Here is a 12,273-nt window from a genome sequence, read left to right as displayed (position 1 = left end):
TCTTTAATAATCCTTTTATCGAGAGTCTCTTCTCCATTTTCTCCATAATATTTGCTTCTTTACCTCGAGCTATTAGGTGACTACATGTTCTTATATTGTAATACAAAGCATTAATGGTTACTAGACCCAAAAGTGTGAGGGAGCGTATAGAAGAGGGTTCTACTACTTACCTTATCACAGCCCCAGGATATATAGATGGCTGCTTCGATAGCTTGTTCTTCAAACCACCGATCTATTCCCTTCCATCTATTATGGAATAAAATATCGGAATCCTATTTTTTGAGTTATATCGACATGTCCATAATTAATTTCACCAGAGACATCTTTCATTATGAATCGACTAGATAGCTATGACATCATAGCAATTCATAGCATTCTTTCACTTCTTAGACATGTCTAATTTTATCGCAGTTGCCTGGAGGGCCCTTATTTCGAAATCCCATATCCTGAGCCAGGAGAGATGCTAGGAGTAAGGTTTCCCCTGATCCTGAGAGTACAAAACTGGAGAAACATGATAGGGGATTAATGAAGCGCGACAATTTTTATGCCGATCGCTCATTCCCCATACACAAGGAATGTGAGACAAATGTCAGAGCCAAATATCATGAAGAAACGATGTGATGCATCCTTTGTTCTTTCATCTTCCTCTCTCCCGTATCATCCTCGTTCAGGGCCAGGATTACTCTGTTTCACTATGATGTGGGCTTCTCCCGTGTACTATGACCCTGTTTCAGGTTGACCACCAGCGCCATGTAGCCGCCGTGCAAGCGACCAGTGGATCCTTTGTCCGGTCTCACAATGCTGAAGAATGGACGATCACTCGCTTCGGTGGATTCCTGCCCTGGGCTAGAACGCCACTGAGCCTCTGCTATGCGACACAGCCAATTCCAGCCACGGGATGCTCTATTGTATCCAATGCGAAAAGCCTAGGGGCAACAGAGACGAGCGTTCTCACTGGTGGAGGCATCAATGGAGCCTAAAAGCTCCTTCATTTGCCTCAAGGCCTCGACCGGAGAACAACAAGAGACACGCGGCTGGGCTCGAGACTAAATACCATTTACCGTGGCGTCGCAGTGCTTCGCTCTTTCTCGGCCATCCGCACATTCCTTTCTCCTTGCTAGCAATCCGGCATTGCTTGTCTCTCATTGACTCCTTTCCCTCATATCTGCTTCAATCCCACTCTTTCTCTCTGGACAGGCAACAGGTCTTGCTTTTGATCCATTTCTCAAGATGTCTTCTCCCCTTTCGCTGAGCGCTGGATCGCTGGCCCTCTCCCTGCTGGCGTCTTCTGCAGCTGCCCATCCGTCACTAGCTCGTTCAACAAGCAAGGCGGACTATGAGCTGGTGGAGACGTGGCAAGGGGACCATTTTCTCGACTACTTCAACTTCCATACGGGGTCAGATCCCACCAATGGCTATGTCAACTACCTTGACCGCCATAGCGCGGAAAGTGCTGGTCTTTTCAAGGTGAAGGAAAGTGGCAGTGTTTATTTGGGCGTTGACCACAACACCACCCTCACACCCAGTGGGAAGGGACGTGACTCGGTGCGCATCGGCAGCAAGAAGTACTACGACAAGTCGCTGGTGGTGGCTGACATTGCCCACATGCCCGGTGCTGCCTGCGGTAGCTGGCCCGCCTTCTGGTCTGTCGGCAAGGAATGGCCCGGCGATGGCGAGATTGATATCATCGAGGGTGTCAACTTGCACGACCACAACGAGATTGTTATGCACACCTCTGGGACATGCAAGATCGAGGATAAGGGCATGAGTGGTACTGTCAATGCCACCGGCTGCGGCGAGGACCTGGGGCCGGTTGGCTGTGTGATCAAGGGTGACAAGGGCAGCTATGGCAACTCCTTCAACCGTCAGGGAGGTGGAGTGTATGCCATGCAATGGACCGATGAATTTCTGAAGATCTGGTTCTTCCCCCGCCGCTCCATTCCTAAGTCGCTTTCCACGGGTAAACCCGACGTTACCGAGTTCGGTACTCCCATGGCACTCGTGCAGGACTCGTGTGATGTCGCCAACAGCTTCAAGCCTCAGTCTTTCACTTTCGATGTGACTTTCTGCGGTGACTGGGCCGGTGGCGTGTTCCATGAATCGGGCTGCCCTATGTCCGGCTCAGATTCATTCCAGAGCTGTATCAATCATGTCGCCAAAAATCCGGGCGATTTCGAGCAGTCATACTGGGAGATCAACTCAGTCAAGATCTACCAGACTGGCGTGAAAGACAATGGATCTGGCACACCTGGTCCTCACCGTTCTGCAACCCACGAGGCGACCGAGACCGCAGTGGAGACACATGCTAGCGAAGCTCCCTCGTCTGTACACTCCGTGGCCAGTATCTCCAGCCAGGAAACCCCATCTGCCACATTGACAGATTTGCCCGTCAGCTCTCACTCAAGTCCCGCTCCAAACCCTGTGATCTCGACATCTGAAGCACCTGTCCAGGACACAACCACTGAGCACTCCCATCCAATTTCGGCTGAAAGTCTGCCCGTGAAGAGCACTAAAACTCGCTATGTTACCAACTATGTCACTTCGACCAAGACCATGTGCTCCGTGTCTCAAAGTCTCGCCTACGCCGTTGATGCTCCGACTATCTCGACTTCTGATCCACCTCCCCGCGTGACTGAGCAACCCGCAAGTGACAAGATGGCGCCATCGGCCGCACCTGATGTCCCAACAGACCCTTCCTCAAGCCAAGGTTCTGCAGTGTCCGTTGAGCAGCCGAAGCCAGCAACACATGTCGATCAAACCGTGGCTGCTCCGGCTGTCACTCCTAATGCCCACAAGACAAACGGCGACCCTACTGAGATGGACGCTTCTGCCGATGCAGTTTCACAAGGCCCACCAAAAGGGAATGACGCGGAATCTGTCGCAGACACCCCAGCTGTCAACCAAGTTTTGTCGAGCGCTGCCGCTGGTGCGTCGAGCTCTGTTCCCGGCACTGTTGCCCCTGACTCCCCCAGACTGCCATCTTTGATGGCCTCGCAGGCCTCGAAGCCTCTTATCCACCCTCCCACCGGTTCGGCTACGCCCTCTCGCAGCCACACCCCAAGTACCTCGCCGTCTGGCACTAGCTCAGTTTTCACGGGCGGTGCCAGCAAGCTCTCGGGGTCTTTCTTGGCTATTCTCGCTGCCATCTGTGCTGAACTAATGGCATAGACGTTGATTTCATCATCAAAATGACTCAATACGTGTGGCTTGGTGGTTTCGTTTGTTTTCTCTTATTTGTCTTGGTTTCGCGTGTACAGTAGGCGTTGATAGAGTGCCAGTGGAGGTGTACGAGTCGAGATGGGAAGTTTCTTATTCTTAAGTGATCCCACTTGCCCAAGTGTTGAATGAATAGGTAGCTTAGGTACTTTATGACCACGATCAATCCACGCATGCTCATGTTAGAGATTAATACAAGGTTGGATTGGAAAGTATCAGTTAGTTTATTATCTTTGAGTCACCGTCTATCCCTATACTCCGTTGCTTATACCGAGAAACCATTGTACTCCCGAGATCATCAGTTTTCCATGTCTATAACCCCATCTTACACCCTTGTCCATCGAGTCAGCCAGGCACGAACGTAGCAACTTAAGATTCCGTCCTCAATAATCCTCGAGTGGTCATTTCGCAACGTCACGCTGTCTCTCTCCGCTTTCTCTGTGACAAATGTCTTTGGAGCACCCCTGGCCAGCGATGATTTGCTGCTGTACATGGCATCGTAATGATCAATCAGTTTGACAGCTGGGTTAACGTGTTCCTCGCCTCGAGCCTCGCTCTCTCGCAGCATCTGAAGCCACTTCTCAAATGGAACGGCGTCAAACTGAAATCCACTGCGCTTAAGCGACGCAAGCAAAGACGACCATGCAAACTTGCGCGAATTGCAGACATTATAGATAGAGTCATCCTCGTACGCCACTGCTGCCGAGCTCGATGCCTCCATCTTGCCGTATTCTCGGCAGGTCATCGAGCAGACAGTGGCGAGTTCTGCGATCGTTGCGGCCAGTTTGTCCACTGGTAGCCAGGAGCATGTCTCGGGCAGGTCAGGCAGTGTCCGGAGGATCAGCGCGGATCGGATCATCAGCGGTAGAGCCTCGGTGTCGTTCCAGAGGCCTTTCTTGGAGTGGCCTGAGACTTGCCCAATTCGCAGTGAGTGTGTCCTCGCTCCTGACTGGCGTGCAAGACTGACGATTCGCTCGCCGACAAGCTTTGATCTCCCATAGCCCATGTCCAAAGCGCTTGTAAGATCCGGTGTGGGGGTTTCGTGAATCTTAGATGATGATGCAGCAAGAACCGTGGAGATAGAAGAACAAAACATCAAGACCGCAGGTTCTGGTCGTTGCACAGACAGGGAGAACTGGATGAGATTGTATAGTCCCTTGATGTGCGATTCAAATTGGCCCAAGGGCAGGTTGAAATGAACAGGCCATGCAATATGGATAATTTTGGTCACTGAATGTCGCATTTGCCGGAGTATATCGTCCTCGAGACCAAACTCCGGTTGGTCAAGACCACTCGTGAGCGCGGTTATCTTGGAAGCCTGCTCGAGAGAAATATGCAGGTCTTTTTCCGCTAGAGCATGAATGACCGCCTCTAACGGTGATTCTCGTCGGGTGAGGCAAAAGACAGTCGAAATAGAGCGATCGTGGAGGAGCTCAAACAAGGTATGTGCGCCAATAAACCCGGTAGCTCCTGTCAGAATCTTCATTTGTGAGAATGGTGACAAGTGGGTGATCGATAGGGTATACTTACTACGCTATTCATATTCGATGCGATTGCTCGTCGAGGAATATGCCTCCTGAATAACGAGTACTTGTGGATGAGCCTCACCATCACAGAAAAGTCACTCTCTGTTTTGACGACGTTCTCCCCTTGCTGCACAGCACAGATAACCTTTGCCAACTGGGATATGCTGCCTGTTTCAAAAACTACGTTTTGGCTTAGATATTGGCCACTATCGAATTTGAATTGTCGCAAGATGAGGCGTCGAAGATGAATTGCTTTGAGGCTGTCGACACCCTCGGTGAAGAAACTAGCGTCGACGCCCGAGATAAAGATCCCAAGTTCTTCCCGACAAAGCTGTAAAAGGGTAAACCGGGTGTCCAGGAGACTTAGTTGCAACTCGCCCCCGCGGTCCGCTCTGCGATAGAGGCCGTTGATCAGTCCTGCATAGTGCTGGTACACCCGTGCCCGGATCATCGACCCTTTATCTGTTCGGGGGAAGTAGGAGTCATGAGGTAGCAGGGCCACCATATCGCGGGCAATCTGGGAGAATTGCTCAGCTCGAGAGTTGGCATCACTGACTGTTGGCCAAACCCTGGCGAAATACTCATCGTCTGGGAGATGTGCAGCTTCGGGCGCTCGAAGGATGAGAAGTCCCGGAATAGCCTTCCCCAACCCCACGACCACCGCTTCATGGATCAGAGGATGTTGCTTGATATGGCCTTCAATGGGAAGCGGCAGCACCTTCTCCCCGTTCACGAGAGTGATCCGGTCGTCGAGCCGAGACGCATATTTCCACCGGCCTGGAATAGTGGGATGTGGCATAAAGACGTCCTTTGAGTGGAATGACCCCAACGGCTCGTTCGAGTTGGACGTGGTCAAGGCGGGATGCCCTGCTAGGTAAACGCACTCATAGAGTGACTCGCCGATGGGTTTCATCCAGATATACGGCCGAATGTTGTCGAAGAACCGCAGATAATTCCAGTAAGGATCACCCTTGGGCCGAGAAACAGATTCTGCGACAAGACCAGCCTCGGTGCTTCACCGAATATCAGTATTCGACTATTAAAATCAAGAAACCCCCGAAAACGAAGAGGGTCAAAGGACTCACAGGCCAAAGGAGCCGCCAAAATGCACACCTTCCACTACGAGGCGATCCCCTAGCTCGTCTGGGCATGGTGCCCCTCCGTAAGTAACCAAATGACACCGTCGTAGAGCTGCGATTCCGCGTGGTTGATCCACTAGCAGCTGCAACATATATGGAACCGCGGCCACAGATTGGGGGCACGCCGCTTCAAGAGCGGCGACCACAGATTCGGCGGTCAATGGTAGTGCGGCACTCCACATAAAAGCAGTTTTTCTCATCCACATCGCCTGCAATGCGGTCGAAAGCCCGTGAAGATGATACCACGGAAGGGGGTTGAAAGAAGTAAGCCCGGGGCCTCTGAGAGGGTGGGTCATCAACGCCTTGTGGGTGAGGAAGAGCGGTTTAGGGGTACCTGTAGACCCCGATGAATGAAGAATGAGAGCGACCTTGTTCCGAGCTTGTGAATCGCGACGCTGACGCAAAATCATCACCCGAGTTTCATCTTTGTTTTGCAGGGAGTCTTTGGTAAACGTCGGACGGCAAGTGACTAGTTTTCGCTGGATAATATCCCCAACTATCGAACGAATGCTCGGGGTATTTCCATAAATGATAGTATCGCAGCCCACCTTCTCAAGTAGAGAGACACATGCTTCTCCCGCGAGCCGTGGAGAGAGCATCATGACCGTATAACCTAATCGACTGAGAGCAAAGAGTGTGATGACCATACTGAGGTCTGACGGGGTAAGGAGCGCCACAACGGGGCTGTTTGCCTTTGGCTGTATCCTGGTTAGAATGGCCTGAGCTAAGACAATTTAGAAACTCACTGGAGAGAACCCAATATCCATGAGCATGGCGACAACTGAATCGATCATATCATCCAGATCCTGTCCGGTATAGTACTCATAGGACGCAGCATCGTGGTCTGAACTGGGATAGGCGAGAATCGGGGGTTGAACGGCATCTGCGGCACGAAGTCGAATGAGATCATCGAGAATATCAAGCCGCCCAAACTTTCGGATCAATGGGTCGGGGGCACTCGAAGAGGCCGTGTGGTCGCCTTGTCGAATACCCATGGTGAATGTTGGCTCTCAAGGAGTTGGGAAGATGATCAAATAACTCCAAATCTGTTCGGTGGAGATAAAACCCAGAGCCAAAGTATTTAAGCTCGAGGAACTGACATGTATCCGACCAGAGTTGACCTCTTGACCGTGTTTTGCAAGCCCACTGCAATCGGGGACCCGGGAGCGTACCGGTCTTCCGCATTGACAGAGCGACTGCTACAATTAAGAGAAGCGTTTTTGCCTCTTCTGAGCCATGAAAAGGGACTGTGTGCTGTAAACTTGGCTTCGGATCGAAGCGATATACTCCACGGGAACAGCCTTACACAAACACACCCAGCATAAATACATGTCAATTCTGAATGAAAACACAGTGCAGGGGCAAACAAAGGCCCTTAAACAGACGGGTCAAATCCCTGGGGAATTGATGCTTGCCAGAAGCCATCCAAATGATGAGTCTTGTTTTATGCAATCGATTTCTAGAGGTAAATCTCAATCGCATCTGGCGTTGGTGGCTACCGGGTACACGACAGAAGTCCCCGAGACACATCGGCGTCCGTTGAGATTCGAATCCCGTTGGGATAGCCTGGAATCCACTCTTTCAGAGCTTGCCGGAACATATTCGAGCAAACAACTGGCCGAGTGTAAGTTTGATTAGAATAGGCCTACCTCCTCTGCCGACGAAACCGTTACAATAACGCTCCGGTTTAGGTTGGATGCATACCGGTAATGAGCTAATAGAGTCATCAATCAGACTGTGAACGGAGAAAAGTACGACTACACACTCGCAAAAACCAAGGGTTCGTTGGACATTCCTTGGGACTAGGGTTTTCTGAGACATGCCGAAGGACGGTATAGTTTAGCTCATATTGCAGACTCACGGCAAAAGACAGCCTCTTGGTCTTGCTTCAATCAAGTATCGTCTGGCACACACCCTCAATGACCAGGAGAATTGAGCGTGGGTAGAAAAAAGAAAACGCAACACTGACCACACCGAGTTCCGGGAAACGCTGCGATGCAAGTGTTTCGGCATTTTGGAAATCCCAACGCACCCTTCGTATGGGTGTGGGTCTGCATCGTCCCGATTCCCCGGGCAAGGGGATCCGCGGGAGAATCGGAATTCTGTCCTATTTCTAGTGCTCATTGAGATCGGAGATGGACCGGGCAACGGCCCTGCAGCATCCCTGCGGCGATCTCTCGCATTCAGAGTACTAGACCGTCCGATCGGGGCTCGACATGTCGATCATTGCAGCCTTGTTCTTGGTTTGGAAATTCGCTCGAACGAAGTTGGGTATTTCTAGACGGAACGCCACAGGATCGTCCCGGTGCCTCACACAAAAGGTCGGACAGTTCCGGACATCGATATGTGATAGATCCACCGTCTTTCTAGAAACCCTCATGTCCCCTACTCCGGCAGCCCCTAAACCGGAGACCTATGGCACGGATCGCATCCACACGCCATCGGGAACGCGGCATGGGCCCTACTAATGTTTTGGTCGGCCAGCTACAGGCTGGTTGTTTGAAGGATGCAAGATTCAAACTTCCTGCGAACACCTTTTTTTTTTTTTTTTTCTTTTGAGCAGAAGAAAGACGTAAAAAAAAAAAAAGAAAGGAAGATAAATCATTATATTCAATCAAAGCATGCTGGCTAGAAATCAATCATGAAAAATACCAAGAGAAAAAAAGACATCCAGAGAGAGGCCCCATTCGAGCAAAAGCCCTAAGTAATCAGCTTCACCTCTGGCTTCCCTTCCAAGAATTCCAAGATCCGGTGCCAGGATCGATTGGCTCGAGCGGCATGCTCACTGGGAACCTGGGGGTCATCTTCTCCGGTGGTTCGCGAGAACACTTCCATGCTAACCCAACCGGTGTAGGCAAGACCATTGAGACAGGCGTCTGCCACCTCGCGGATTGGAAGGTAGCCCCCTCGCTCCTCCTCACACGGAAACAACCGGGCATTCCTCGACCAAGTCAGCAACGTGGGAAGACCTGGTGTGTAAAGAAAGGGGGACCGGGGGTCGACTCGCTCGCCGTCGGCCAGCTGGATCATCATCACTCGGTCCGGGTCGATTTCCCGGACGAGTCGATCCATCGATGCCTGCAGATCCTGGTCGGCTTTGGCTGGCAAACGCCCGGTTGGGCTGATGGGATCGGCCCACAACCGGGCCGCAATGTTGAAGGTATCCAGGCAGATGCCTAGATTCGGCCGGTTGGCCCGCCGCACAATGTCCCAAGAATCTTCCCAGGTATTGATATATGTTCCCCAAGCCAGGGCCTCGTAGGCAATACGCACGGGGAATGCCAGATCGGCTGCTTGGGCCAAGTCCGCCACAATCCGGTCTCGGTTGCCTGTGATTTCCGAGGGGTCCAGAAAAGAGGACGGAATCAGAATGAAAAGCGAGTTGCCCAAGATTTGCGCCAGCTCAACCCAGTGCTGGAGTTCATCGAGCCGCTCCTTGTGGTGATTGGGGTCTATCAAGCCTTCGTAATGACGGAAAGGTTGGAGCGCAAGGATACGCAAGTCTCTCTCGGCACAGAGATCCCGAATGACATGAGCCGCATCTCGTTCATACTCGCGATCGGAGCGAGTCGTCGAGCGATGAGCCTGGGAACGCAAGGCTTTGGCCAACTCTGCGAGATCATCATGGAATAACTCCAGTCCCTGTTGACCGTTTCGAGAAGCAGCATCAATTTTGGCCGTGATGGGATGTAGTGACGCGGTACCCAGGCTGACGGTTGCGATAGCTGGTTTCCAGCGCGAGTCGGACACCGAGGTGGGTGGACTGGGAAGTGAATGCATTGTCCAAGAAACAAAAAAAAGGGGGGGGGGGGGGGGGGGGGCTGTGAGATGAACCGAGGTGACTTCCAAGCCCTCGGCCCATCTTATATATACTTCGTGGCGTATCTTCCAATATTTGGATATTTCTCAAGGTTTCTTACTCCTGCTTCGAATCCCCCAATATTCCGACCAATATCAGCCAATGAAGCAAACATCTGGAATTGGCCCCCTCCTACTGCTTTCGTAGCCGATCATCTTCAGGGGGGATTGAAGGCAATAAAGTGGGCCGAACCTCAATGGTGGTGGTACCCGATGCAAGCAACTTCTACGGTGCGTTTGGCACATTGCAATTGTGTGTCAGCGGGTGTCGTTGACATGTTTGAGTTGTTCACACCTCGTCCAAGTGGAGTCGAAGGAATCACATCCTCGCAGGCTAGGTTTCTATAGGACTGCTTTCGGGGACCATATATCCACGACTCCGGGTCCAAACACCATCCACAGAACACTATTCGCATTAACCCGATGATCGTGGGGGCCAGAAGACTGGAGGGGCCAGAAACCTGCTATAAAATGGTCAAAGTCCAACCAGAATGACTTCCGTCATCCTTGCCTGTACGACTCAAACACCATCATCTCTCCCATCATGACCGTCACCAGTCCCCTGTATGCTTTGACCCATCGATTGGGCCAAATGGCCCAGCAAGAGGCCTCGGACCCTTCTCCACAGTCCCACTTTGAATTGCTGCAGATGATCGACCAGCTTAAGTTGGCCGTAGAAACGCCGACAGAGACAGTGCTGCGGCTGATCTACCAGGTACAGTGTGCCACGAGGTGCATGAGAGGCTTGCTGGTCTGACCTGGGCTGACTGGATCACAGCCTCCTCAGAATGCAGCCCTGCGTACTGTCATTGACTTGGGCATCTTTCAGCTGTTGCTGGAGAAGCCACACAAGGACGGGGTTTCCGCCACGCAACTGGCTGCATATACGGGGGCAGATGAAGATTTGATCGGTAGGGTTTGCCCTCTGGTCATGCATCAATTGTTCTAGGGTTCTTAGCTCACTTGTACGGCTTCAGTTCGTTTGATGCGCGTCATGGCTTCTCTCGGGCTCTGCTCGATGCCTGCGCCCGAGATGTATCATGCCAATGACAAGACCGTGGCGCTCACTCAACCCATCGGTCGTGATGGGGTTCCTTGCATGTACGTCAACACCCCTTTCCTCGTTCCTTTTACCTAATTCTGGTCGAAATGCTGACTCCCGCATGTAGATACGATCTCACGGTTCCAACCTTGAGTAAGTTGCCAGAGTATCTCCGCACGCATGACTACCTCAACCCAGAGGAATATGCTCGTTCCCCTATGCAATGGGCGGTTGGGCAGAGCCAGTTTGAGTGGCTTGCAAGCAACAAAAAACACCAGGCTCTCTTCAACTCATACATGGCCAGCCGTCGTGAGGGCCGGCCCGTGTGGTATGATTTCTATCCCGTCGAGAGACTGCTCGGTCAAGGTACCCCGTGTACGGACTCGGTCTTCTTGGTAGATATCGGGGGCAACCATGGCCACGATCTCAAGCGATTCAGACAGAAATACAGCCATCTTCCCGGCAAGGTCGTCTTACAAGACCTGCCTAAAGTCGTGGAAGGAGTCTCGGGGCACGAGGGCATCGAAGTCATGGGATATAGTTTCCTGGACCCCCAGCCCGTCCAAGGCGCGCGAGCATACTACTTCCGGGCTATTTTCCACGACTGGCCCGACCACATTTGCCAGAAAATCCTGCGCAACACGATGTCTGCCATGGCCCCAAACCATTCCCGAATTCTCATTGTCGACTTTGTCTTGCCGGATGTTAACACCCCCTGTTGCAGGCGTCCTTGGATATCCAAATGATGAGCATTGGGGCGGGTGTGGAACGATCCGAGCGCCAGTGGAGAGATCTCCTCCATAGCGTAGGGTTGGAAGTCACTGGCATCTGGAGTCCGAGTCCAGGCATGGAGTCGGTCATCGAAGCAGTTCCCAAAGCCGCATAGCCAACGTGAATGAGATTTGACGTACGGGGGGTGTCAAGGTGTATATACCGGAGCGACTGTGATATCTATGTTTTTGTTTAACTTCATTTTAATCAATGCATGATAATTATTTCAATTTTCATTATTATGACGTTGACGACCTCAAGTTCTCCGGTTGCAGCGATTTCCATACTCGAAATTGCGGCAGTAGACCGGGGGCCAACTCGTCAGATCTCGGTGGTGAGCTGCCACGTCTTGAGAGCCAGAGCTCATTGACCCGTATTGTTGATCCACCAATGGTTCCAAGTGCTCCGTTTTATGGTGCTGGCCCCCTGTGGGTAACTTTCAAGCCACGGTTGAGGCTCCCCCGTGGAGCATCTCTACCCCAGTAAAGGAGTCAAAAGAAGGAGCTCTGGCAAGATTCGCCATTGGAAAGTATTAGCTTCGTGGAAGCCCTGTGGTTGAAGCGTTCATCGAGCACATACCAGTCGAATGGCTTTGCTCCACTATGGATGCCATGAATGCCACGGCGCTTGGTTGGAATGGAGGGATGAGAGCATCGTCCAGGAAAACACAAGTCTCGGCAGGAGAGAACATCACAATCGTTCATCGATACTTCTGATGTGA

At 51.8% G+C, this 12,273-nt stretch overlaps 5 protein-coding genes across 5 annotated transcripts; 3 read left to right on the top strand and 2 right to left on the bottom strand.

Moving 5' to 3' along the window:
- Window positions 1-719: 719 nt before the first annotated feature.
- On the top strand, window positions 720-980 carry NUU61_008447 (uncharacterized protein; the record flags this gene model as incomplete). Its single annotated transcript, XM_056658972.1, has 1 exon — window positions 720-980. One exon carries the CDS (start codon window positions 720-722, stop codon window positions 978-980), a length of 261 nt encoding a protein of 86 aa, XP_056507265.1.
- A 250-nt stretch (window positions 981-1,230) lies between these two features.
- On the top strand, window positions 1,231-3,168 carry eng2 (putative GPI anchored endo-1,3(4)-beta-glucanase; the record flags this gene model as incomplete). Its single annotated transcript, XM_056658971.1, has 1 exon — window positions 1,231-3,168. One exon carries the CDS (start codon window positions 1,231-1,233, stop codon window positions 3,166-3,168), a length of 1,938 nt encoding a protein of 645 aa, XP_056507264.1.
- Window positions 3,169-3,541: 373 nt separating this feature from the next.
- Window positions 3,542-6,876, bottom strand: NUU61_008445 (uncharacterized protein; the record flags this gene model as incomplete). Its single annotated transcript, XM_056658970.1, has 4 exons — window positions 3,542-4,696; window positions 4,747-5,755; window positions 5,828-6,579; window positions 6,628-6,876. The coding sequence occupies 4 exons, from the start codon at window positions 6,874-6,876 to the stop codon at window positions 3,542-3,544; spliced, it is 3,165 nt and encodes a 1,054-aa protein (XP_056507263.1).
- Window positions 6,877-8,581: 1,705 nt separating this feature from the next.
- NUU61_008444 (sugar phosphate isomerase/epimerase family protein) lies at window positions 8,582-9,661 on the bottom strand (the record flags this gene model as incomplete). The annotated part of the gene is made up of 1 exon (XM_056658969.1): window positions 8,582-9,661. The coding sequence occupies one exon, from the start codon at window positions 9,659-9,661 to the stop codon at window positions 8,582-8,584; it is 1,080 nt and encodes a 359-aa protein (XP_056507262.1).
- A 622-nt stretch (window positions 9,662-10,283) lies between these two features.
- Window positions 10,284-11,667, top strand: NUU61_008443 (uncharacterized protein; the record flags this gene model as incomplete). The annotated part of the gene is made up of 5 exons (XM_056658968.1): window positions 10,284-10,454; window positions 10,518-10,650; window positions 10,717-10,840; window positions 10,909-11,464; window positions 11,506-11,667. 5 exons carry the CDS (start codon window positions 10,284-10,286, stop codon window positions 11,665-11,667), a joined length of 1,146 nt encoding a protein of 381 aa, XP_056507261.1.
- Window positions 11,668-12,273: the final 606 nt, after the last annotated feature.

This window comes from Penicillium alfredii (genome assembly GCF_028826965.1).
Source record: "Penicillium alfredii strain IBT 34128 chromosome Unknown utg000011l_segment0_segment0, whole genome shotgun sequence".
Lineage (NCBI taxonomy): Eukaryota > Fungi > Ascomycota > Eurotiomycetes > Eurotiales > Aspergillaceae > Penicillium > Penicillium alfredii.
Note: the sequence above shows the minus strand (reverse complement) of the source record. Positions and strands in the feature narration are given on the sequence as shown.